Source organism: Hemicordylus capensis, chromosome 1, assembly GCF_027244095.1.
Source record: "Hemicordylus capensis ecotype Gifberg chromosome 1, rHemCap1.1.pri, whole genome shotgun sequence".
Taxonomy (NCBI): Eukaryota; Metazoa; Chordata; class Lepidosauria; order Squamata; family Cordylidae; genus Hemicordylus; species Hemicordylus capensis.
In genome coordinates, this window is record NC_069657.1 from 303,431,069 (window position 1) to 303,457,836 (window position 26,768).

Here is a 26,768-nt window from a genome sequence, read left to right on the forward strand (position 1 = left end):
TCTCACCCTGCCAAATTTTATAGTGATTCAAAGCTTTGTAAGATTGTAATATCCTTGTCATTGGAGGATTAACAGCCACAGCAGTCTTTCACCATTCATTGGCAAACCCACAATGTTTAATTTCCAGGAAGAGTTTTGACATTACTATTTTAGGCCTCTGGCACAAAGTGCTTTAATAAGGCAGCACATGACTAGAGAGTGAGTCCGTGATATGTGGTGAGATGAAAATGACATTTCATAGGTTGATCAAAGGTATCAAATAAGTAAATATCTCAGAATCTAAATACTATTAAATTTAAATATGCATTTACAAGAGATAGTATACAATTCCTTGACTCAACATGCTTTTATTTAAACATGTTTGTTTAGCATCCAGTGCAGTCCTTCAGCTTGCTGGACTGCTTTGGTTTGAGGATCGTAGTCAAAATCATTTAACCTTGGTAGACCAGGTGTATTGTACTCATTTGAGAAGTGGGGGGGGGATAAACATTGCACACTATGTTCTTCAACCCCATCTTCCAGGACAGGATCAACCTTAATGAGGTCATTTCCAGGTGCCCTTTTTATTAATATGGATATTGGAGTATCAACAACTCCTATTGGATTGCATGGGACAAATGAAGGTACTGTACACTTATGATGCTAGGGGTCAAAAAGATGGTGTTATTCTGTAAACACATGTTATGCCCATAGATGCTTAGAGTAGAACCTGTTCCTTCCATGTCTTGTGGGAAAGGAACATAGAGGGTGAACACATAGCATCTTTGCGGTATTACTAATGCCATGTACCCCTGTGCCTGCCTTGTTTCTTTACTCCTTCCCATAAACAGTTAAATAGTAAATAAGATGCTGATTTTTTTACTATGCAGTTGGTGCCATGTTTATAAATGCAACTCTCAGATTTTTAAAGTGTTTGGATAATTTGGGGGTACTTGTTACTCCAGTACTGCATTGATACAGTACAGTTGTACAGTACTTGAAATACAAATTCCAAAACCATTTGTAGACATGACTGAGAAGAGAGATCACTTTTTCCATTAGGAATCTAGGAAATATCTTGCAGTCTCTATGCTCCTTTCCCAGAAGACATGGAATGAACTGGTTCTAATCATCTGCAAACATAACACATGCTTACAATACTTCAACACCATATTGTGGGGTATCTTTGACCCCTAGCACTTTAAGTTCATCATTATTTCAGTTAACATGGAGCCCAATAGGTTTTGTCAATACAGGACGACCTCATTAATCACAGCTCCAGCACTTGCAGTTTTGCGCACCTGAGGTCAGGTAACTGGTAATTATGCAAGACTTAACTGGCACAAAAAAGGTTAAATCCTCATAACCACAGATTGGAGGAAGCCGGAAATTACCATGGAGGTAATTTCCAGTCATCATTTTGGGCATTGGAGTCATTTTGTGGTTTTGTTTTTTAGAAGTCTGAAAATCGTGATTTCTGTTTTTGGAGGTGGGAAATACATTTTGACACTTTTGGGTGGGCATTGCTGGAGTGCTGGAGGCCCGCAGACCACAGTAGGGCACTTTATTTTTTGTTTCCCCCTGCTTTGGCACATTTTGCCACCTTTTCCCAGCCTCCAGGAACCTAACCCCCACAATTGAATTGACTGCAATGACCTGGTATTCACAGTTTCCTTATGGAAATGGAACCCCCATTAATACCGAGGTTTTCCTGTACCCCAATATCTGTATTAATAAAACTTCATTACAAGGGGGTGGATCTAATACCACAGGACACTTAATCTCATTACAGTGATCCTGATGTGGAAGACGGAGCTGCTCTATTGGGGTATAATCAACCCAATTTTCCACCAAGAGTTAAGATTCAACACTAAGACTGCTTACATCTTACTGAAGACAATGCAATTTAAGATAGCTGTGCACAGGACTGCAGCCTTAAAGCAGATTAGGTACCCCTTAGCTTACTATAGCCTTTCTGTAAACTTATAATCAGTTTGAATAAATGACAGGTTTTTCTCCACCCTTTTACTCTGCATGTGTATGAGTGAAATTTGGATTGTAATCTGCATTAGTATTTGGTAATAAGTAACTATATTACTATCTTATTATTAAAGTAACATAGGCTGCAATCTTAGACAGCCATAGCATGAGTAGCACAGAACTGTTTGCACAGCTGGAAATGTTTTGAAAGTTTTTACTGCCATCACTTACCCAACTGAACAGGCAAACTGGTAGTAAACGGAAAAGGAGTTTGTCTTTGTCACCAAGTGACCAGCTACAGCAGAAGTCTCAAAACAGCTTCAGTTGTGCATGTTTGTCCCTCTTCTGCATCATAGCTGTATAGGATGCATATGGTCATGGAGTACAAAGGAATGTGGTCATGGGCTACAAAGGTATGTTTTGTTTTGGGGATGATAAGAGAATTATGTGAATCATGTGTTTTCCATGCAGTACTTTTAGAACATTTACTAAGAGCGGACATGTTTTTTCTCATTACTTGACTTCAGGATGGATTAAAATAGATTTTTTTTTTAAAAAAAAATTAAATAAATAAACTAGCTGGGCTGGGCACAGAGCATCTGGGCTGGGCTGGGCCGAGCGCGAAGCTGGCCTTCCACCTCCTCCCTCCCGCCCACCCGCCAGCCAATTCCCGGTGACCGGGCCAGCCCGCTGCCACCTGCTCCAACCAGCCAGCCATTGGTGGGAGCAGCCCACTTTTTCTGCCCCCCTCCCGCCCAGTACTTTTTGGCTGGTGGGCTGGAAAGCCAGCCTGCCACCTCCTCCTGCACACCAATTCCCGGTGGCTGGCCTGCCGCCACCTGCTGCTCCTGGTGGAGTGGCCAGGCCCCCCCCCACCTGCTCTGACCAGCTGGCCACTCTCTGGCAGCCAGCATCCTTATTTTATCCCCATCTCCATCGCAAATCAGCAGCTGCTCATAAACTCTCGCAAGAGCTGCCACACATGAGATTAATGACAGGTACATCTAAGAGAATTAAATACATAGATAAAGATAGGCTTTTTCAATTAAAACAGATTTTCTTAAAAATGTAAATAAAATACTAAATTTCAAATTCTTATTTAAAGAACAGCATGGATAAAATTAAATCTTGTCACAAACACACTGAACTAACACATACAGTCTCCTAATCATTAATTAATTACAGAGTCATTAATTTATGAAATCACAAAATTTGAGTTACTACCTATTAGAGATGTGCAGCTTGATATGACCTCGAATTGAATCAAGTTGAATTGGGGTGAATCGAGTGATTTGACCTGGAATTGAATAGATTCAGTGTCAAAAAGCTTCACCCCCGATTCAATTCAAATTTATTTGAGTGATTCAGGCACCATTTTGAAGCCTTTTTTTGGTGAGAGGCAGAAAAACAGGTCTCAAAATGGCACTTTTTCTGGGGGGAGCTGAAATTGGGGTTGGTGGGTAGACCAGTCCTCTACTCCGGAAGACTTAGCATATTTGCCTGCCTCGGAGGACTGGTATACTGGGAAGACCAGGCCTCCAAGGCAAATAGACGTGCTAAGTCTGGAGCAGAGGACTGGTCTCCCCACCAACCCAAATTAGTAGACCAGCTCTCCCCAGAAAAATGGGCCTCAAAATGGCACATGAATCACTCACATCGATTGGAGTGATCTGAGATTGATTCATCAAGACAGCCGGCCAAGCCAGCTATTTTTGACAAATACATTTTAGGAGTTTGTGATTCAATTCGGCCTTGAATCTAATCGCAAAATCGAATTTGTGCACACCTCTACTACCTATCAAACATGGACTTCTCATGAAAATAGCTCTAGTCTGCCCAACAGTGCTCAGTCTGGAGTGGAGGACTGGTCCACCCACTAACCCCAACTGGTAGGCAAGCATTCCTTGGAAAAACAGCACCATTTTGAGGCCCATTTTTCCAGCTCTCCCCCCAAAAAATGGGCCTCAAAATGGTGTTCAAATCATTCAAATTGATTTGATTTGAATCGAATGGCAAAATCTGATCCGTGCATACCTCTACTACCTATCAAACATAGACTTCTCATGAAGATGGCTGTAGTCTGCCCAACACTGCTCAGCAACTACCAGCTCTTCCTTTTTGAAACTTCTGGGCTTTCAGTTTCTGTTTCTAACAGACTGAAGTCACATGTGCAAAGACATAGGCTGGATTGTAGGATGGTTGTTTTGTGGCGGGGCTGGACCAAGGGAGAGGAATTAAAATAGAGATACAGTATAAAAAGGAGGAGGAGGAGGAGGAGAACAGTGGGCGGGGGGTGGGGAGGGAAGACATTATTAAGTACACAGCTTCCTATGTTTCTCCACACTTTGCAACAGAAAGACTGTTAAAACGTCTGGCTGTGAGAGATACCCTCTCTGGAAAATATTTTTAAGAAATCCCTTCTCTGACTAAAAAGGAAAATGTGTTAAGTATAAGCAGTGCAACAACAATATGTAAGGCAGCTTAGACACAGGTAATGAATAAAAGTATCTGTTACAGTAACAAAAGCAGGTATTATGTACAATTTCCTAAATTAGTAAAAATAAAGTTTTCTAAAAAACTGCACAACATATATCCTCCTAGATGTTATAAAAGCCATATTGAGTTGTAAATTAATATGTTTTAGTTATCATATTGTACCATTGTTCAAGAAATATGTGAAGTAGTATCAGTGGGAAACATAATTTAAATCAGTGATTTAAACTGATGCTTTTTCAGAGTGATTTAAATGGCCTTGGTTTAAATAAATCCACCCTGCTTGACTTCCTCATTTTCTGGCATTTTACCATATATCTGGTATTGGAGCCAAAGGAATTGTCACATAAAATGTATCATTGTCTAGTTCGGTGCCTGCCTTTACACTAAAGTAGCAGTCACACAGGGCACCTATCCAGATTAAGAATGGCAGTGAGTGGTGTTTTGTGATGTTTTCCACTGAAAAGCTTCCTACTCCCAGAGTGGCTATTTAATTCGGCAAGATGTAGGATAATTGTTGTAGTAGTCCCCACCAATTTTTTAGCACATGTTTGCCTGAGTATTCAGTGGCTGTGACAGATAGTCACAAATTACTAGATGTTAGGAAGATTTTCCTAAATGTACATAGGAACATAGGAAGCTGCCATATACTGAGTCAGACCATTGGTCTATCTAGCTCAGTATTGTCTTCACAGACTGGCAGCGGCTTCTCCAAGGTTGCAGGCAGGAATCTATCTCAGCCCTATCTTGGAGATGCTGCCAGATGCTAAGGATAGGGCTATCAATGGCTTCTAGATAACCATAACCAGAAAGTCATTGCATTTGGACATATGAAGCTGCCTTATTCCAAGTCAGACCATTGGTCCATCTAGCTTAGTATTATCTACACAGGCTGGCAGCAGCTTCTCTGAGGTTGAAGGCAGGAGATATCTCTCATTCCTATCTTAGAGATGTCAGGGAGAGAACTTGGAACCTTCTGTATACAAGCATGCGGATGCTCTCCCTAGAGCATCCCCATCCCCTGAGAGGAATAACTTACAGTGCTCACACATATCTCCCATTCAAATGAAAACCAGGGCAGACCCTGCTTAGTAAAGGTGATCATTCATGCTTGCTACCACAAGACCAGCTCTCTTCCCATAGACCAGCTCTCCTCTCCTCCATGGGAGCAGCATGCCTCTGAACACTAGGTCCTTGGAAACACCAATGGGAGGGATGGTTTCCCTCTTATCCCTGCTTGTGGGTTCCCAAGATGCACCTGGTTGGCCATTGTATAAGGCAGGATGCTGGGCTGAATGGGCCTTTGGCCTGATCAAGCAGGGCTTTCCTTACATTCTTATGTTCATAGCTGGTGAAACTTCATATACTACAGATGATGGAGATCCAAGTTGTAGATGTGTCAAATTGAGAAAGTTACACAAGTAAATTGGGGACATCCTGTATCTAACTTCACTGACCAACATGATGGATAACCCTCTGCTGATGGTAGGGACCCCCTATGCCATTTAAAATACAGCCCCAGTAGTGTGGTGATGGGGCTGCTGTGGAATTAGTTAAAGTAATTCCAGGAATTGAAAACAGTGCTGCCTGGAAGTGGTTTTAAGCCATTCCACCACTGCCCCATCACTACACCATTGGAGCTGCCCCAGTGTGTCCCTACTGTGATGAAGGGCTGCCCATCACGTTGGCCACTGTCTCTTGTTTGTACAGGAGAACCTCAATATTTGTGGATCCTGCACCCATGGGTTTGCATTTCTGTGGTTGGGTAATGGACACCCAACCTCGGTATACAAGGTTAAAAATCTGGCAAAAGGGGGGTTAAATCTGCATATCCGTGGGTTGGGGGTGGCCGGAAATGACACTGGTGATCATTTCCAGCCACCATTTTGTGGATAAGAGCCATTTTGTGGCTCGTTGTTAAAAAGAGGGGGGGCACATTTTTGGGCCAATTTTTTACTCTTGAGGGGCACTGCAGGAGCATGGTAGGGCACTTTACCATGTGCTTTTTGTGTGTGTTTTGGACTTGGGGGGGGCTATATCTCCCCATTAGGAACCTAACCCCATATTTGCATTGTCCCAATGCCTCGGTATTCACGGTTTCTGTATCCATGGCACTAGCTGGAAATTGAACACCCGCAAATACCAAGCTTTTTGTACCAAGACATGTCTTTCTTTTGTTTTCTTTTGTTTGTTTGTTTATCATATTCCTATACCACCTATTTATTTATTTATTTATTTATTTATTTATTTATTTATTTATCTCTTTATCTATTTATTTATTTAATTTATATACTGCTAGTATAGAAATTTCTAGGCGGTGAACAGAATTAAAACATAATATAAAACATTTAAAATAAATAAAAAAGATAAACATCATTATAGATAAAAACACATATTAAATTTTAAATTTTTATCTCAGTTGAAGGCTTTGGAAAATAGGCATGTCTTCAGGGTCCTCCTAAAAACAAAGAGAAGGAGATGCTCTTATTTCAGCAGATATAAGCATCTACAAGTGTCGTACAGAATGTAAAACAGAACAAATATAAAACAGAGTAAACACAGTTAAAATTTCATGGAATAAAAAGTAAAAACAATCTCATATGATAAAAACAAATTGCAGTTTAAAATTAGTTTGAGTTAAAAGCCTGAGGAAACAGGTGTGTCTTGAGGGCCTTCCTAAAGGCAAACAGAGAAAGAGAGGTTCTTATTTCAACAGGGAACATATTCCAAAGCCCCAGGACAGCCACAGAGAAGGCCCAGTCCCGAGTCACCACCAAACAAGCCAGCGGCAACCATAACTAGATCTCTCCAGATGATCTTTATAGCCCTCTCTTTTTCAGGAGAATCCAGAATTATTTCTCGTTTAGATACCAGAAACATCCAGACATGAACATGTGACCTGTATCTCATCTCCCAGATGTCCGTTTCCCTTCTCTTCATATTGCAAGATCTCAGTTATGCTAAGAGCTATGAGTGTGATATCCTCTGTGAAATTCCAGTGCAACAGATCAAGAACTGACATGCTAAAACCTGAGGGCTGTATGTGGGTATTTGGGCCATTTTGTGTGACTAGTCCAAATGCTCTGAAAGCGGTTTGAGGATGCTGCTGCCATCATCTCAAGTGCCTTGTTGAACTGTGATGGCTGGAATCCACAGTGTAATGTCATATAGAGTCCATGCCTAGTAGTAGCATTGAGCCAGGTGCCAAATTTACCTTTAGAACAAAAGAAAATAGTAAAATAGCCCAAGCCTGTGTACAGATTGCTCATGCTTACAAGTCAGTGACTTTCTTTTCAATACTCCATTATATGCTGAATCTGCACTTCATGAATTTTGTATAAGTCAAGGGGAGCATGCCTGCCATTTCAATACAAAATAGAAGATAGCAAAGCTGTTATCAAGACTTTGCCTGGCTGGTCAGGTATTTTTCTGAGCTAGTGCAAGAAGTAACATATGCTCATTACTTTAGTGTTACTGTGATAAATCCTATGGAGGTTTTTTCAGGGTTTATTTTCTGAGCAGCTTCAAATCTCATTGGGTTAAAATCTGGTTTCTAGCCCAGATGCACATTTGTTTTGCAAAAATAATATTCAAATGGAATTAATTTTTGATATAGAGATCTTCATGAGAAAATCTGAGGCTTTTTGTTTTTTTGGCAAACATACACTTGGGGGTGGGATGTTTAGTCACATTTGTTAAACTGCTCAAATCCTCCTAGCTACTTGAGGGGGGGGGATTGTAATTGCTTATTATAATTGCTAATCTGAATGTTTTGATCTCCAGGCCCTTATCCAAACCATATAAACTCAATGGGTGTTTGAATGGCAGAATATTTACATCAATTTCTTCACTGGTCCCGCCAACCCCCCAAGTATTAGATCTTTTTGTTTAAATGAAGAAAGAAAGAAAAAGGAACCACTTGAAGGTTTAAAATGCTTGGCAATGAACTTTTGAGATAATGAGGCCATTCACACGACTGGGTGGATGGGGCAGTGGGTGGGTGGGAGGGAGGCTGATTGTACACACCTTTCCTCCAGACAAGCGATCACTCCCAGACAATCTGCGCTGCGTGGTGCAGCACAGAGTTACAGACACGTCCAGTGTGCGACATGAGCAGTGCACTGAGGGATTCTCCCAGGAGTTGGGCTCTAGGTGCCCATCTCTGTGTCTCCTTGAGCTGAATGCAGCTCAAGAAGGCACACGATCTGGAGCCTTTGTTAAGGGCTTGCTCAAGCCCTTAACCCTGGCTAAGAGCTGCACTTCAAAGTGGGGCTAGGCGGTGCTGCCCCACCAGGATTGAGCCCAATCCCGATGGTTCTCATGCACAGCCTTATCCAGGCTGGGCTTCTCTAGCCTGGGTTAGGCTGCATGTGAGAACAGCCTCAATATGTTCTTAGCTGCATAGCCTGAAGGATGCAAAATATTCCCTTTGCCCAAATTTCCCTGAAGTTGGGAGCTTGGAGTTCAGTCCAGTCACTATAATCTAACACAGAGACAGGCATGTGTTAGCTTCTCAGTTTCAGTGGGCTTAAGCACACTGGACTGTTGGACTTTATACCATAGATTTAAGCCTACATGATACACTTGCATAGAAAATGAGGTGAAATGAATGAGGCTGTGGAATGTCTCCTTTCCAGTATACTGACTAACACAGCTGATTTCTGGTAAGGAGAACAAAGAGACTGTTGTCTTTCTGACTGAAGGAGTGAAAGAACTATTCTGAGACGTGACCACTTGCCTGCCCTTTCCAAAGACATCTGAAAGAAACCTTCCACAACAGGCCCAATACTGTCTTTTCTCCATATTCACATATAGCAGTTGACCAAAAGGCGCTTACCGGTAATATGAAAATCAAAGGGGGCATGCTCATTTTTCTAAATGTGGAGTCAGTGTACATTAATTACACTGTCTACCTTCTTGTGCCTAAATTTATATAATAATCCGACAATACAGCAAGTGCTCTCCACTGTCCTGTATTGCTAAAGTAAGCCCATAGCACATATAAGAATAGACTTCATATCTTATCAGCACACTGGTGTGCAATTACACAGATAATTAGTATCTGGAATCAGAAGTCACCAGTGTGAATAAGGGAATAACTAACCATTCAGTAATAAACAAATCTTTTTTTTTCTCCTTATACTGGCAAAGGCTCATCAGAGAAGAATAATGTGGCAATTGGTATACATTATGTGATAATAGCGCTCCGGTACATTCATAGTAATCATCATTTTTAATTACACAAAACAATACTGCAGTTAATATGACATATGCACCATATATGCACCAACAAAACTTAAGAATCATGCATGGGCATGATATGTCATATGACCTACAGAATACTGAATATTGCAGAGTAAGGGAAATATGGCTGGAAGCACATCTTGTGTGGCCTGATCATTACTTTCAGTGTTGTCATCTCTATATATGATTCTTGCTATACAAAGATGCTCAGAGGAACCATTTTACTGCACAGGTCTCATTTCAGTCTAAAACATGTGCCCAAAATGTGGTACACAGATTGCGACAAGTGCAGGCTTTGCACAGCAGGCAAGGATACAGCCAGCAGGTAAACTAAATAAATGAAAAATAAAATAAAGTTGATGAAAGGATGGGGCTAGATAAGAGGTTTAGTACTGGGGTTTTGCGGCAAGGGTGTTCACAGTAACTGAGGATATAAACAATGTTTGCTTTTTAAAAAATAAAGCTCACAAAATGCAGTCCAAGTTTATTAAAACTAGTGACATCACAGGCAGTAACCAATACATAATTGAGGTGGTCATTCAGCCACATTCCATATGGCAATCACAATATCAATGGGGGAGCATATATTTAGAGAATGTGTTTATCTGGTATATTTAACCATTCATCTTATTACAATATTTTATTTTGTTTTTAATTTTATCAACATTTTGGAAGATAAGTGGTTCTTGATTTATATTGCATTTCATATTTTGGGCTTGTTTTGTCAAGAAGAAAGATTGTTTCTGTATCTAAAAATTATAGGTTGTCTCCAAAGATGCCTTGCCTGCATGAAAAGCCTCTTCCAATCATGTAAGGCAGTGTCGTGATTTCTGCCAATTCCCACCCCCTTCCATAAAAGCCTCCGCATCACATCCTATGCTATTCTGGAGAGTTGCCTAACATTCAATAATTGATTTGAGGGGGCACAGGGGGTGCTTCACAAGTGCATTGAACAAGCATTACTTTGGATACAACTGGCACACATGTCTTGCAGCATAACATGAGCAGTCACCCACAGCTGTGGGCTCCTAAGGAAGCACCAGCAGTCTTGCACAAGAGTGCAGATACTTAAAGCAGTGCCCCCACACTTCAGGAGCACTACTTACATTATTTGCAATTTATTGCAAACCAGGGAATCGAAAGAGGGAGTGTGACTCTGCTGGTTCTTTTGGATCTCTCGGCGGCATTCAATTCCTTCAACCATGGTGTCCTTCTGGATCACCTGGGGGAGTTGGGGATAGGAGGCACTGCTTTGCAGTTGTTCCACTCCTATCTCTCAGGCAGATTCCAAATGGTGGTGCTTGGTGACAGTTGCTCTTCAAAACGGGAGCTATTATATGGAATCGCTCAGGGCTTCATTCTGTCACCAATGCTTTTTAACATCTACATGAAACCGCTGGGTGAGGTCATCAGGCAATTTGGTGCAGGGTGTTATCAGTATGCTGATCACACCCAAATCTATTTCTCCTCCTCCTCCTCCTCCTCCTCCTCATCATCATCATCATCATCATCATCATCATCATGAAATGGCATTAACTCCCTAAATGCCTGCTTACAGGCAGTAATGGGCTGGATGAGAGATAACACATTGAAGCTGAATCCAAGCAAGACAGAGTTGCTCATTGTGGCGGATCTGAATCTGAGGGATAAGTTAGATCTTCCTGTGCTGGATGGGGTTACACTACCCCAGAAGGAATAGGTACGCAGCTTGAGAGTGCTCTTGGAGCCAGGACTCACCCTGGTATCTCAGGTGGAGGCTGTGGCCAAGAGTACTTTCCTTCAACTTTGGCTGATTCAACAGCTGTGTCCATTCCTTGAAGACAACAATCTCAAAACAGTGGTGCATCAGCTAATAACCTCCAGGCTTGACTACTGCAATGCGCTCTATGTGGGGCTACCTTTGTACATAATTCAGAAACTTCAGTTAGTTCAAAATGCGGCAGCTAGATTGTTCTCTGGGGCAAACCGGAGAGACCATATTATGCCTGTTTAAAAACAGTTGCACTGGCTGCCAATATGTTTCTGGGCAAAATACAAAGTGCTGGTTATTACCTTTAAAGCTTTGAACGGCTTGGGTCTAGGCTACCTTAGAGAGCACCTTCTTCTGTATGATCCCTTTCTCACGTTGAGGTAATCTGGAGAGGTTCATCTCTAGCTACCACCAGTACATTTTTACGTTCTTTACAGTACGTAAATAAGTCAGTCAGTCAGTCAGTCAGTAGCCCTCCCAAAGTTTGAATGCACTGCATTAAGAATTTGCACTCTTGTGCAAGACTGCTGGCACTTTCTGAGAACAACACAGCAGTGCGAGTAACTCAGAATTGTCCATGTTACAATATGGAAGATGTGTGCCAATCTTTTTTTATTTTAAGTATACCTGTATTGAGGACCTTGTTTATATTCTAGTGGCTAGTTATATGTAAACAACAAAATGCTGTCTTTGAGTGCATTGCATCATTTTCATCTTCTATTTTGGATATGTCTTTGTCAACTATTTTATTCTGGTGCATGAAAGGACAGACTGTCAAATTGTTAATGAATTGAACTGAAAAAGAAATAGGATGAGCATCCTGAGGGGAATATAGCATTTGCCCAGATACAAAATATATCTAATGTGTAATTGCAATATCTCCAAAAGGGAAGGTTAACCTCAGTGGAAGATTCTGGGATTATGTACAGAAGATGAGAGACAACTGCACATTCCTTGTGCTAAAACTTGATCATGTAGAAAGACCCTGAGACTCATAGTTTTCAGAAATAGGGATAATTTGCAAGTACAAGCACATAGTGCAGTGTTTCTTAACATGGGGTCCACCAGATGTTGCTGATCTGCAGCTCCCAGCATCCCCAGCCACAATAAATTGGAGCTGGGAGTTGAAGTTCATCAACATCTGGTGGACGGACCCCATGTTAAGAACCACTGGCATAGTGCATTATTGAATATAAGGAGACAGATATAGTTGTAGACACAGGCTGTGTGAGAACCCATTGTCCTGTCAAGTTGTCTTTCAGAATCTTGATCCAGTCTTCTGTCATTTGTTATTAGCCTTCACACTTCTGCCACTCTCTCTAATCATAAAAGCAGGCCAGTCTCCAGTGCAATCCTGTATTTGTTTGAGTATGGCTGGCTGTGGGTATCACAGAAGGAAAATGAATGAGCGATTGATGGGCATTTAACAAGACCCCTTCACCTGTGCATAAGATGGCATATTAACTTTAGGCTTGGGTGGAAGGTGGCATAACCCCACCCCCTCCCCAGGCCTGTCCTGGCTGAGAAGTACAAACCACCATTCTGTAACTGGTAAATGTGGCCAAATAAATTTAACAGAAGTATATGTAATTTTTACTTGGGCAGTGGCCAACATGTAGTATTGGTTGATGCTATTTTTAATTCAATATTACCCTCCAGGGTCATATTGAAGTAGCAGTGTTTGGGGACGGCACTGGTAGAGGCCAGGCCATTGTTCTTGTGTAGCAAGACATTCTGAAACACGCGTGTCCTCCATCACATCCTCTAACATTTAAAAATGCTAGTTTTGGGGCTCAGTCCTGGGTCCCCATAAGCAAAGAAAGATGTCATAATATAAGGGTGAAGCATGTGCCTCTGTTTGGCACACAGATTACATTTTGTCACATCTCAATACAGCAAATAAATATACAACAAATCCATTCCATCATTCTGTGTGATGCAAATAAATGAAGATGAAAGATCACTGTGGCAGGGCTGATCCCCAGAAGCTTTTGATGGGCATTCCTTTGGGGCAGCAGCTCTACCTCTCTTGTAGTAGCTGAAGACTCCAGCTGTGAGCACTGAAGAAGAGCAGCTGCTATGGAGGTGTGAGGTCAGATTTATATGCTGGAGCCAGTGACTCAGTAGAAGAACCCCAGGGAAGTTCAAAGAGCAAAATCAAGCGTGGGAAGATAGCTTTTCTTGAACACAGGGAAAGGCTAGGGGGAAAAAGGTTGGTGGAATTATATTGTGAATAGTCTAATCTCTTGAAAGCTCCGAACCAGATGGAGGGAAACCTCTAAGTTACCCATTCTAAAGAACAGGCTTACACCGCCCTTGCATCACATAGAATCCAAGAAGATCTGAATCCAAGAAGCATTTATTGTGACATTAAATGTTGCAATAGAGTTGACAGGATGTATAGATCAAACTTAAAAAGTTAACTGTGTGTGACTCATAATGAAGTCTTTCACACAGCCTCAAGGCTGCTGCTAGGTGTGCTGTGGGAAGGCAGGAACTCACCTGCTTTACCTGGCAAATGAGCAGCGGCTGCTCTCCCCTCTACCAGAGTGCACACCCATGCAAGCGGTGATGCACCGGCCACAGGAGCTGGCAGCAGGAGGACTCCCCCCTCCTGCAACCCAAGGTGCCCTGGGCACGGGCATGGTGGCTGCTCCCATTAGATCAGCCGCTATGCTCAGTGCAGCCACTCCTCCCCGGCTCATTGCCGGAAATGGCGGTGGGCGGGGGGAAGTTGTTTAACTCAGCAGCAATCACCCAGACAATCGCTGGCCGAGGTTAAGCAAACCATAGGTTAACTATGTGTATTTTTTAAAGGCCGAATTAAAAAAATTAATGGGCTTGGCACGGGGGCAGCACTGGGATCGGGATCGATCCTGGAGCTTCACATGCCCAGCTTAGCAGGGTGGGCTGCCCTAGCCTGAGCTAGGCTGTGTGTGTGAAGAGCCTCGGAGAAGCTATTCTGACAATCACTCGAAACCAGGCTAATGGAGACCAGCCCAGATTCTAGTCAGTGTCAGAAACACCGGGCTCGCGGGAGAGCCCAGTAGTTCTATGGCGGCTAGCCCACACAATTTCCCCTCCCCTTAAACCACATTAACGGAGCAAGTATTCCATTAACATGGTTTTCCTGGTTGTGAGATGCCACAGTGTGACTTCGCGCTGTGGCAGCTCATGAGGAGAGCCCCCCAACTGGGAGGTTCCTACAAGCCTCCTGGCCTCAGGGGTCCCCCCAGAATGCCCAGTACACTTGCATGGGGTATTCTGAGACTTCCAGGGGCTGGGCAGCCCCTGATCTCTGCAACCCCAACCGGCTCCGTGATGGAACCGGTAGTCGTGTGGGCAGCCAATCCAGCTGCCCAGGGCGAGCACCCTGCTTGTGTGCAGGGAGAGCAGGCTAAGCCCACTCTCCCGCATACCGCCTTGAGGAGCTTCACTTTGAGTGTGTGAAACGACTCAATGTCTCCCCAAGAAATGCAAAAATTACACTTTTGTAGGGTTACTGAGAATTCTCTCTATGAGAATTCCATCCACTTCGGAGAATATATTTTCCCAGGATAACTTAAGAGGAGTATAACAGATAGTTTGTATTTGACCATGTTTAATACAAAAAGTACCATGATACAGTTCCATTAGGATGTGTGGATCAGCCTTTGATCATTTATTCAGCAGGCCTGTGAGAAGCAGTGCTGCTTCACTTTGGGGACCACTTCAGAGCTTCTTAAGGCCCCTGATTGCCCTCCCCCTTGACCCTGCTTCAAGGAGGCCTGCTACAGTTTGATCCGAACCCTCCAATAGTTCAGAGCAAAGGTTCAGCCCCTGTGCCATTCCGCCTTACCCCCACCAGCATTCCCTCTAACAGGGATTCCCAGATGTTGTTGACTACAACTCCCATAATTCCTAAGCAAAGGCCATTGCAGCTGGGAATTCTGGGAGTTGTAGTCAACAACATCTGGGAATCCCTGTTAGAGGGCACATTGACCCCCACCCCTCAAACTGCTTACCAGGACCAGCAGAACAAGGAGAAAAGCTCTCGTCTTTCTCTTCTCTCCTGCTGTGAGGAAGCAAGCAGCCATATTCCACAGCTTGACTTTTAAAACGACTTCTTAAACATTTTCTTAAACGGGTGTGTGGGGGGGGGGTTAGTGAAGCTTCGAGAGGCCAAATAGTTTTGCCGGTTCTTTCACTTTGACCACTTTGACCATCCCCTGCCAAGAGCACTTTGCTGAAGGGGGTCCAAGTGGACCAAACCCAAATAGGCACCCACAGCTTCCCACATCCCTCCTATCCAGCCATACCAAAAGAGAGCCATCAAGCATACTTAAAACCTAGCACAAAGTTTGTAAAATCAAAATACCAATTGGACAGACTCGGCCTTAACAAAGATGAAAAAGGAATAGGTAAAGGATCAGACAGAATGAGCCAATGTATTTAGATTAAATACAATGTATTTAGATTAAATACATACCCACACATCTAGCAGTTGAAATATTTTTCCCTCTTGTTTTATGAATGAAATAGATTATCTAATATGGACTTATTTATAATTGTAGATAGTTTATTTCCTTTAGCAAATTGTTTCTTTTTATTTTGAGCCTTTTGAAATACTTAAGTACAAATATACATTGAATAAATTAATAAATGTGAACATTCATGGTAGAATAAATTTAGCTAGTCATGTTATTATGCAACTTTGATTATTCACATTATTCTAATAGACTGGTCGAACTTTCTACAATGTTTCACATGACTACTCTTGTTTGAACTAGCTCTGCTGAGCAGTTTTTCGTAACATTTTCCAAATGTGGAGTTTCTTATTCCAAACCATGTTTCTGAAAGATGAACCGCTGACAATCTTCAGCCTCCAATCTGTGTCAGTCGTAACATCAGGCATTCCCAGAAGGCATGGAAGGAAGGCTTAGCAATAAGATATTCAGTATAGAGCTTTAAAAAATAAGTGTTTTTCAAGGTGTGAAGCTTAGGTTTGAGAACACTTATGTAGCCCTTAAAACAAAAAAGAAACCAACAGCACACAGTTGTGAGCCCCCTTCCCCACCCCTACATTGGCCTTGCTATATCATAGGAACCAAAATAGAGCAAAGTTATTTCCACTCATGGAAAGGAGCTTCCTCCCCACTTAGTTTCCCCATACCCCCTCCCAAATAGTCCCTCTCAAGGCTGAGAAACACTGGTGTGTGTGTGTGTGTGATGTGCTGCAGCTGAATATGGGAATTGATTGCTTCCCCCATGCCTGTGCAGAAAGGGCGAGTTGAATCCAGCTGCTTACTTTTCTCTTTTTGGTCATTAAATGTTTTTTTATTTGATATACTGTGTGCTTCTGCTCTCCAGAACTGGCACATATCTCCAATGTGTTGTGTGAGATTGTGGACTAAACATAGTTATTTTCATTCCTACCCCTTTGGAGATAAATAAGATAGCTTCCCAAGAACACACTGGATCTCTCCATCCCCAAGATAATGCAAGGCACAATCTTCCAAGATCTGTTCCTATGTTTATTTTAGAAGGTATTTTACTCGTACAGTGCAGTTCCAGATCCATAGCTCTCATGAACAACTAATGTGATTGACTCTTTAATAGCCATTGGGCAGGATCCAGACTAAGTTAGTTATGACTAAACACCAATGAAATAAATGAAACAAGTTAATCATGACCAAATTAAGTCCAATTAATTTCAGTGGTACTTAATCATGACTAACTTAGTCTGGAGCCTGCCCATGATAACAGGAAACGACCTTGATACAATAACGACCATAAGCAAAAGCGTCCTATTTTAATTTTGATCAGCTTCGAAATATTGATATATATTGGGACACCATTTTGGAAAAACACCTATCAATTTATTTGGATAGATATTTTAAAGAATTTGAGATACCCAATTTCTCCCTCCATCCTGTTTTCTGGTGCAATGCAATGGTTAAGAGGATGAGCTGAGATGACCAGGGTACAACTCACAGGTCAGCCATTAACTTAATGAATTGCGTTAGACTAGCCTCTCAGTCTTAGCCCCACCCCCTTAAACTTTAATATTGAGATAATACTGGCCTACCTTACAGGGTTGCTATGTGTATTACCGATACAGTGTATGGGAAATTAATATGTAAATACTGAATTTTTGCTTCATTTGTAAAGCCAGTAGGCCAGAACAGCATCACATCTGAATTTGGTTCAGCTGCTTACACTCTATTCACACCAAACAAATGTTAAATGATACTAGCTTAGCTTTTAAGCCAACTTAAATCTAATGCACATCTCTATGCAATATGGTTGTTGCTGCTGCTACTGCAGCAGCAGCAAAGCTGCTCCCCAAGGATTTCTCTCATATTTAATCAGAAATCTGCCAAAGGTCCATATTGTGTGGGTTGACTTGATGACATGACCATTGCCACATCTGCATTGCAGTCTCTGATGCTAGCATGGGAAGTAACTCATCCAAGCAACCCATGTGATGTGAAACTTGTACATGTTACCAATAAGATATGGGAACCAACTCTGGGGAATGAGGTTTTGCAGAGGCAACTGTGTCAAAAAGCAACATGTAAATAAGACCTTTGCTCACTAGTGTCAAGGGCTGTATTCAGCTGGCCTATGAAGTCCCATATATGCACAGAGCACTGTGTTGTCTTAAAGACTCTCTGGGTTGTAACGGCATTGCATGATCAAACCTGATTTGTATAACAGGGTACATATTGCTCTCAGGCAGGAAGCCAACACAACTAGCTTACATTATTTATTATTATTAGTAGTAGTAGTAGTAGTAGTAGTCTAGTCTACTTCTAGAAAACAAATTCCATAGAAAAAAGGAATAAGATGGTTCCCCGTCCCAAAAGGGGAGAGAGAGGGCACAACAGCCACTGGAGAGATGCCGTGCTGGGGCTGGATAAGGCCAGTTGCGCCCCCCCTGCTAAAAAATAAGCTGCCACCACTTTAAACAGTGTTTCTTTGCACAAGGATTATCCACCCATCCACTCCTCTGTTCTTCTGCCCTTAGTGCACTTTGCACTGCATACCAGGGCACTTTCCAGATTACACCCTAGAACAGCAGTAAAATGCTTCAGCTTGACAGGATCGTATTGATATTGAAAACAATCTGCACAATCTCAAACTCCTACAATGGGAAAATACAGCTATTTTTCTGCAACGGACTTGCAACATTGTAGCACTAAATCACAAAGATAAAATCCAAATAAGGCGTCGGAAACGTGAACTGCACCTTGCTGTCAGCGCAGGGACTGCGGTGTCACAACACAGGAAGTACAGAAGCACACTTAGGAGATCCGTAGTGACACTGTGGTAAGGGTTAATCTGAAAAGCACTCAGGACTTGCATACCTGTGGTGTAATTTAGGAATGCACTGAGCTCTGTGTTTAAGTATGGTGGCAATCCTGGAAGTTATCCCAACGGCACTAATCATGTCCTGGAAATGGTTGCCTTCAACCAGCCCACCAGCAACCCATAGCCAGTCCACCCACCAGTGTATTAAATGTGTCTCAGAATGGATAACACGGCCTTGTATTTGTTAAGCCACATCAATTTCCCTTAAGCTCTCATCATCTTTAATATTTAATCACCTCTGATAAATGTATTTCATTTGGGTTTAACGGAATGACACAATAAGGCAAGTTTCAGGAGAACTAATGAAATAAATGTATAAGGTAAATCAGTAGCAGATACAATTCAGGATTGTTCACACACACACCACCAGCCCACATTTAAAGGAAGATTAGGATCAGATTTGGGGTGTGTGTGTGTGTGTGTGTGTGTGTGTGTGTGTGTGTGTGTGTGAGAGAGAGAGAGAGAGAGAGAGTTTGGGTTATATTAGGCAAGGCACCTAAAGGAGATATGTAATAGTGGGGGTGGGGCTTTTCTCACCCAGTTCTTCTTAACTCTATTAATCGGCTTTGAAGACCTTTGTAATGCCAAGAGTTGAGCTTGCAGGGTCTCGAGAGCACAGCGACAGGGCGGGCGGACGTGGGTCTCTGTGGGTGTGTAGATGCTAGGATGGGCATTTGGAGGCACAATGGCCTGTGCTTACAGTCTGAAACGTGAGTAACCCAGAGCAGAAGAGGTGGTGTAAAAGGAGTTTACCGGGGATGGAAGTGGAAGATGAAGCTGCGCTGCTCCCCTTCCCTGGCCTTCTCCCCCCCCCCCTTTCCCTCATTTTCTTAAGTGCCCTAGGGGTGAACATTGACAGCGCACACGCTGTGGCTGGCAGAAGAGTTCCTGCCATCGATGCATAGATAGCGAGCGGAGGCAATGCCTGTGTGTCTCCACAAGAAGGCTGCTTATGGGAAAGTGACGGCGGGGGTGTGTGTGGAAGGAAGGAGTGTCTGTGCAAAGGCATGTGAGGGGGTGGGAACGAAGAGACCCAGTTGCTGCTTGCTAAGACGCCAAAGAAAAGAATGGGAGCCCGATGGAGCCGAGCAGTTCTCCGTTGTAAAAGGAACCCCAAATCCTTTCGGCTCGCGTGAAACGCAACATTGTTCCCTCCACCGCCCCCGCCCCCGCCCCCGCGAGCCGCCTTGCTCTTTTTCTCTGCCCAAGGAACAATGTGGGCTGGTACCATTTTATTGTTCTACTGGGGAGGATTGGAGAAGGGGCTTTTCTCATTTTAAATGGCTAATCAAACCAGGCGTTTTTACAAAAGGGTTGGTGGTGAAAAAACCCCAGCGAAGGATTTCTTCGCGTGTGCCACCTCCCTCGCACCCCACTTCCTTTCATACTACCACAAGGAGGTGGGGGGGGAGGGCGAGTTGGGCAGAGTGCTGTCTGGAGGGCGAACCGGTGTCGCTCTGGCGATGTGGTGCCGTGCTGAAATCCACCCCTCTATTGGGGGCGGGGGGAGGAAGAGTTAGAGGCGGAATCATCCGCTGCTGCCCGTTTCCAGGGTGAAATCCGCAAGGCTGAACATTAAAATCAACAAGAGGAACAAAACAACAACAATAGCTAGCTAGCAGGAAACAACAATACACTAGCCAGCAGGGGGGACAGAGAAAAAGAAACCAGTAACAGCCAATCTAACCAGTATAAATCAGAGACAGATATTTCAAAGCCATCTGCATGTAAATTGCGCACACACACACACACACGGGAGCGAGCGAGCTAACAGCCTCACAAAAATGTGGAGCCAGAGCCAGACAGAGCTGGTATGAAAACGGGGGGAAACCACAAGAGTCTTTTGTTTTATTCCCCCCGCGACGAGTTTTTGCAGTGATCTGAGCAGTTAGGAAGCGGCGAACAATACTCAAGGCTTCCGTTTCTCTCCTTATCAGGGAGTTCTTTCCGAGAGAGCTGGTCCTGGTTTCAGCACCAAGAGCTCTGGACAGCTCACTGCGCGCAGCAGAGCTCCCTGCTTGCCTTCTGTCCCCTTCCCTTGCCGCCTCTCCCCCCGCCCGCATTACTGTACAGCTGGAGATGCATCTAAATTAAGTCCTATTCAACAACAAGTAGATCTCTTCTGTCCGGGAACCACACAAGACTCTGCTCTCAATTAAACTGCATTTTCTTTTCACGGAATTGACCGTCAGTCGTAATTATCCCGATTTTTTTTTCTTTCTTTCCCTCCCTCCCTCCCGCCCTCCCTCTCTCTCTCTCTCTCTCTCTCTCTCCCTCCCTCTCTCTGTTCTTGCAGGAACGACTCTTTGGGAACCTGGTCCACCCAGGGATGTAAAACTGTGCTTACCGATGCATCCCATACGAAATGCTTATGTGATCGTCTCTCTACCTTCGCCATTTTGGCTCAGCAACCTAGAGAAATAGTAAGTAACAAAGGGGAAAAAAATCTGAGTTTAATGCAAAGGCTGACAGAATTGTGATGTGTCCAGCATAAACCCCAGGAATATTTCAGATGTGTGCACTGAGTAATTGTGTAAACGGTTCCAGATTGAGAAAAAAGTAGCTGTTCTCTTATCTCTTAGCAGCTCTTAGTTTTTGGAAATGGATTACAGATTTTGCAATATGTAAGTAAATGCTAGTCAGTTTCAGGTGTCTAGCAGCTTCAATTTTCCCTGAGAAAACTTAACAGCTGTAATTAATGTCTTATAGACTTTTCTACTGAATAGTGTTCCATTTAGCAGTCTTTTTTTAAAAAAAAAAACAGGGGGAAAGGTACAAGGTTTTTCATTGTTGCTAGTAGAATGGGAAACCTAGATACAGTACTCTGGTTAAATGGATTGCAGTTCTGCATTGGGCATTTTCAGTACAGGGAATCTGTGCTGTCTGTTGACATCTTATAAGAGAGACAATCTAGTATGCATTAAAAGGGAAGTATATATAAATAGAAACTCAAAAGTACTACTGCCTATTAAATAGTGTGTGTGTGTGTGTGTGTGTGTGTGTGTGTGTGTGTGTGTGTGTATTTTCCCTTAAAGCAAGCAGCTGTGAAGCTATAGGTGAGAATTAGATTTTAAGTGTATTGGTCAGATGTTTTCCTAGCAGAAAACTAGAATAAGTGTTTGGATAGAATACATTTAAAATCTGATGTAAGATACATATTTTGTCTTGCCTGGATGACAAATCATATCTTGATGAAATGTAATTTATAGTGGAGCCTTGAGGCATTTCAGCAGCACACTGCTAAATCAGACAGCACATCATTGCAAACTTCTAGGTCTAATTGCTTTGTTAGTATTATTAGGCAATGCTATGTGTATTTCAGAATCAAAGACCTGATTAAAATGCTTTTATGTGAGGACAGGAGGTTTTGGGTACTTCATAGCACAAAAGGAGGCTTTTCTGCCTCAAGGTCATTTATTCTTTAGCTCCTGTAAATATTAAACATTAGAACTACTATTGTTTTAGAGGTCCTGAAATAATGTACACAATTGTTCATTTTCTTACATTGGTGTTTCTTTTATCTGCTCAGATACATGAGGAAAATGAATGCTGGCTTTAAGGCAAAGTTATTGTAAAGTTAGAAAGTTTGATCTTGGGTTTTGGATAAGAAACCAGGTGGCATTTCACTAACTTATTTGTTTTACTACATTACTTTCCAAGCACTTATTTCTGTCTGGGTGAGGGGGGCATTTTTAACTTCTCTTTATTTCCCCCCCTATTTATTTCCCCCCCATTTATTTCTATCGATGAGGTAAAAGAATAAGACTCTAAGGCCAGTGGGGATACTGTGTTGTTATTCTCTAAGTGCCAAGGCCTAGAGATATTAGAGGCCCAAACAGAGGGTAGGGCTGGAATGAATAGTTGCTTGTCAGCAATATCATTATGCTGGAGTGGCCATTCACCAAGTTAGATTTACTTCTCTCCTGTTTTGGGTTTTGGTTACTGGAATATGATGTTATCTGACAGATCTTTCTTATGACCCACAGATCATGGAATCATCTGGTGCACCCTCAGTAACCCTTATAGTAGGCAGTGGCCTTTCATGCTTGGCTTTGATCACCCTAGCAGTTGTCTATGCAGCACTATGGAGGTATGTAATTGATTTGTATACGTGCTGAAATCTATAATTATTCAGAATCAGAACTGAGGCACCATTCAAGAAGCTTTTCTATCTTTAACCTAAATATGAAAATCTCTGTTAGAGAAAATCTGTAAACCAGACTTTGAAATACGAACATGAATGGACTACAGGATGTCAGGTTTTGTGTTTTGTCCTGACCTAATAGTGATCAAAAGCCCTATTTTTCTCCTCCTTCTTGAGTATTAATGATATGCACTGTTATTCATATTGTCATGATGGCTGGGGCTTTGATGCACATTCAGAGCTTCATCATCCTCAAAGACTTCCCCTTTCACTTATGTGGAGAGGAGTGTGTGGAATTACCCTCGCAGTATGAAAGGCCCCCATTTCCAGGAGCTCTGCATGTACATCAGTGCACATGGGGCTCTGGGATAGAATGATTGCTTTCCATTGTGATATTGCCCATCTCCTTATTTTGAGTTTTGTCTAAGCAGTTGAGTGACAGCTACTCTAAGACCCTAACTTGCCTATTATTTCCTGGATTGGATTCAATGGCCCAGACAAAAGCTGCTCTTGCTTATCACTCAGAAGGGTTTCTAATAGGTTCCCCCCACCCATCCCGAGCCCTCTTCACACATTCAATGTGGACTCTACACAGTGCTCTGTCCCCAGATGCATTTGAACAGAGAATGTCTCACATAAATGGAGAGTCCCTATGGTAATTCCCATATGGCAGCTGTATTTAAAGTAGTGATTCTCTTAGATTCAACAGAGGCAGAGCTGCTGTCCCTATCCAACACCAGCACAGTTTCCTTCCAATGGTTCTTGCTGTTGCCTATCTTTTGTTTTTGTTTTAGATTGTGAACCATTTTGGGACAGATCATTTATTTTATTTTATATTTTTTCTAGATATACCACTTTGTGAACTTTGTTGAAAAGTGGTATGTGTGTGTGTGTGTGTGTGTGTGTGTGTGTGTGTATATATATATATATATATATATATATCTGCTGTAGTAGTGGTATCTGCGGAAATCATGCTTCACACAAGACACTCACTGTCTGAAAGCATCCTTGAGAATCATCTTATGGAGACCAATTGAACTGTGAGAGTTGACGGTAGATCATAGTCACAAATGAAAACCATGGAAATATTCCAATACAAGTGGGATTAGTGATTGCAGTTTAGTAGGGGGAAATGTCCAGTGAGTGGGGGAAATAACACTGATGGTTAGAGCTCCCCTTCTCCCACTATATATGAACCAGTGACATTTCTAGTAACTATTAAAAATTCAGAAGAAAGAAGTATAGCATCCTGCTAACCTGTGATTAATCTGTATTGAGACTGTTCACACAACCGAAAACTAAGTAGGACAAGTGTCCTACCAGGTTTGGGAGCTGTGTGCGCTTGTCCCACCCAGTTTAAAACAAATCAGTTATTACATAAAGAAATCATGAGGATTCAACTGTAATTATACACTTGTTTAAATGAATGTATTAAGAAGAAGAATGACAGGATGAAAAAACCCTGAAGGAAATGCCCCATTGTCCAGAGCCAGCTTCAGATTTGAAGGGTCTCTTGACAAAGTGACCTATAGTGGGCCCATCCCTTCTGGGTGCACTGTCCTATGCTTGAGAGAATGGACTTACTTCAGCAGGAGTAGCAGATGCTTCTATGAATTTTATTATTTATTTATTTGCTACCTGTTGCATACCTAGATCAAAATTCAGGAGGTCTGGGCCCAGATACAATTACTTTGGGGACCAGATCCAGTCCACAGACTGCCAGTTGACCATATGTAGTTAAGTGTAAGGAAGGCCATTGGAAACCTTAACATCCTTTTGTTTGATCCCTGTGACCCAGTTAAGCAGAAGTAGTTGAATTGGCAGCACAGCACTATAAATCAGCTTCAGTCCTTGAGCTCAGCTGTCTTGTAGAGAAGGCTGTTAATCTGAAGTTAGAAGGTCTCAAGACTATATTTTGCCCTGGAAAGGACACATGCAAGTATCAGTTAGGGTTTTCTGTAACAAATTGGTTGGGTTTCCTGTTCATGTGAAAGTACTCGTATAACTTTTTTTTAATACAGGAAAAAACATGCTTTCTTAATGTGCAACAAGTTTGCTTGGCAGTGATTTCTCTTAGAAAAGGTGTAGACTTAAGATTATTGGTTGAGTTGATCACATGGAAATCAGTTCCCTAGCCCAACAATAAAAATAGATAACACAGCAGCTTCCCAACCCAGTGAAGCCCTGATTTTCATTTGTGCTCAGTTTGCTCACAACCAGTTTGCCCACATTTCAGAAGAATATAGTTTTCCCAACACAAAACCAAGATTAATTCCATTTCCAGACTGTATGGCATGGGAATTTGAAGCAGACCCATTAGTAGCATGAATTAGATTATAATAATGTAAGCGCCTGTTTAGCCAAATGGATTACAGTTTGTATATTTTTGGCACTGGAACAAAGTTAGACAGACACACATATGAACCTTATTTAGATCACATAGTTTTAATTGCAAAAAGAATATGGACCATAGCATCAGATGTACAGATTCTCCTTCATGGGCTCATTAATTTCTAATTGAACAACCACCAGAGACAACTAGGAAGTGCTACAGTTCATTTTGTACCCAAAGCATATGACCCCAGAAAGGTGCTGCTTCATTTTCTGTTACACAATTTAGCCATCTATTAAGGGCATCTGTTAAGCCATCTATTAAGGGTAAGACTTATGGAACAGTTTTGGTGATTTGAAGATAGCAGCTTTGGGGTAGATATTTGGTAATAAGCCATAACATTTTGCCCAACTGAGAAAAATGCATCAGCTGAGTCAATATGCCAAAGCAAAATTTATAAATATGTTGCCTGAATTTTTGAGGTTCTGATTACCTTCCCCATCAGTCTTCACAGGTACCAGGCAATATATCTGAAACCTCAACAAACTGTTCCTTCTATTATTCATCATGTGTTGATTTGCAAACATGCAAATTAGAGGACATTTAAATTTGTAAGGAAGTATGTGATACAAAACTTCCATCTCCTAAAAAATAATTTTTTAAATTACTTTTTAAAGGAATGAAAAAGCAAAGGTTGTCAGTAAAGTAATTATATGTAGAACTGTTGGTTGACATTCTGTGTAACAGAAACTCCATCAATGCAGGACCTAGCCATGCAGTTCTACGCAACATGTTGATGAGCAGGGAAAGGCACGCGGAAGGGGAGGGGGAACAACGTTTGCCAATCTCTCTTGTGCAGCCCCTAAAGCCAAAAAGTCCTTTTGGAGGGAGGAGAGAGCAGCACACATTGCTCCCCCTCTCCTTCTTCATGTCTTTCCCTGTTCAGCAATGCATTGGGTAGAGCTGCGATGCTGAGTCCTCCACCAATGCAACTTCTGTTATGGGGTTCTAAAACTGCATAGAATGTCAGCCACCACTTATAAGTTAAATATGTGCAAAATGTAGCCATAAAATGCATTATCGGCATGCTTGCTTCCTTACACAAATGGTTCTGTAAAAAATAGTCTAGCATCATGATCAATAGGAGCATGAACCTGACCTAATGATATATTTTAGTCAAGAGTGCTGATTTCCATATAAACTTTACTACGTCAGTTTTTGCCATTTTATCTGTATGCGCAATGATTGCTGCCGTGTAATAAACAGTGGGCACAATCCTCTAGGCACATCTCTTGTGTGCCACAATGAAACAAGTAGGAGTTGAGCAAGAACAAGTCCAGTCATTTCAATATGCCTTCTGCAAAATCAGGTTCCAGAAGACTGCAGCCAAACCTAAGCAACTGCATTATCCTTGATCTGAATGGACCAGCCTTCAATATGTTATTGTGTCACAAGCATCAGGGCCTAGAATTTGCAAGCACTAATGTTCATGT

At 42.2% G+C, this 26,768-nt stretch overlaps 1 protein-coding gene across 9 annotated transcripts in view; it reads left to right on the forward strand.

Moving 5' to 3' along the window:
- ADGRB3 (adhesion G protein-coupled receptor B3) overlaps positions 1-26,768 on the forward strand; it is a 668,379-nt gene that overhangs the window by 467,630 nt on the left and 173,981 nt on the right. For all 9 annotated transcript variants that reach the window (XM_053286711.1, XM_053286709.1, XM_053286712.1 and 6 more), the window contains 2 exons: positions 21,096-21,222; positions 22,786-22,889. In XM_053286711.1, the coding sequence (XP_053142686.1) occupies positions 21,096-21,222; positions 22,786-22,889 (231 nt within the window). The remainder of the gene's footprint in view (positions 1-21,095; positions 21,223-22,785; positions 22,890-26,768) is intronic.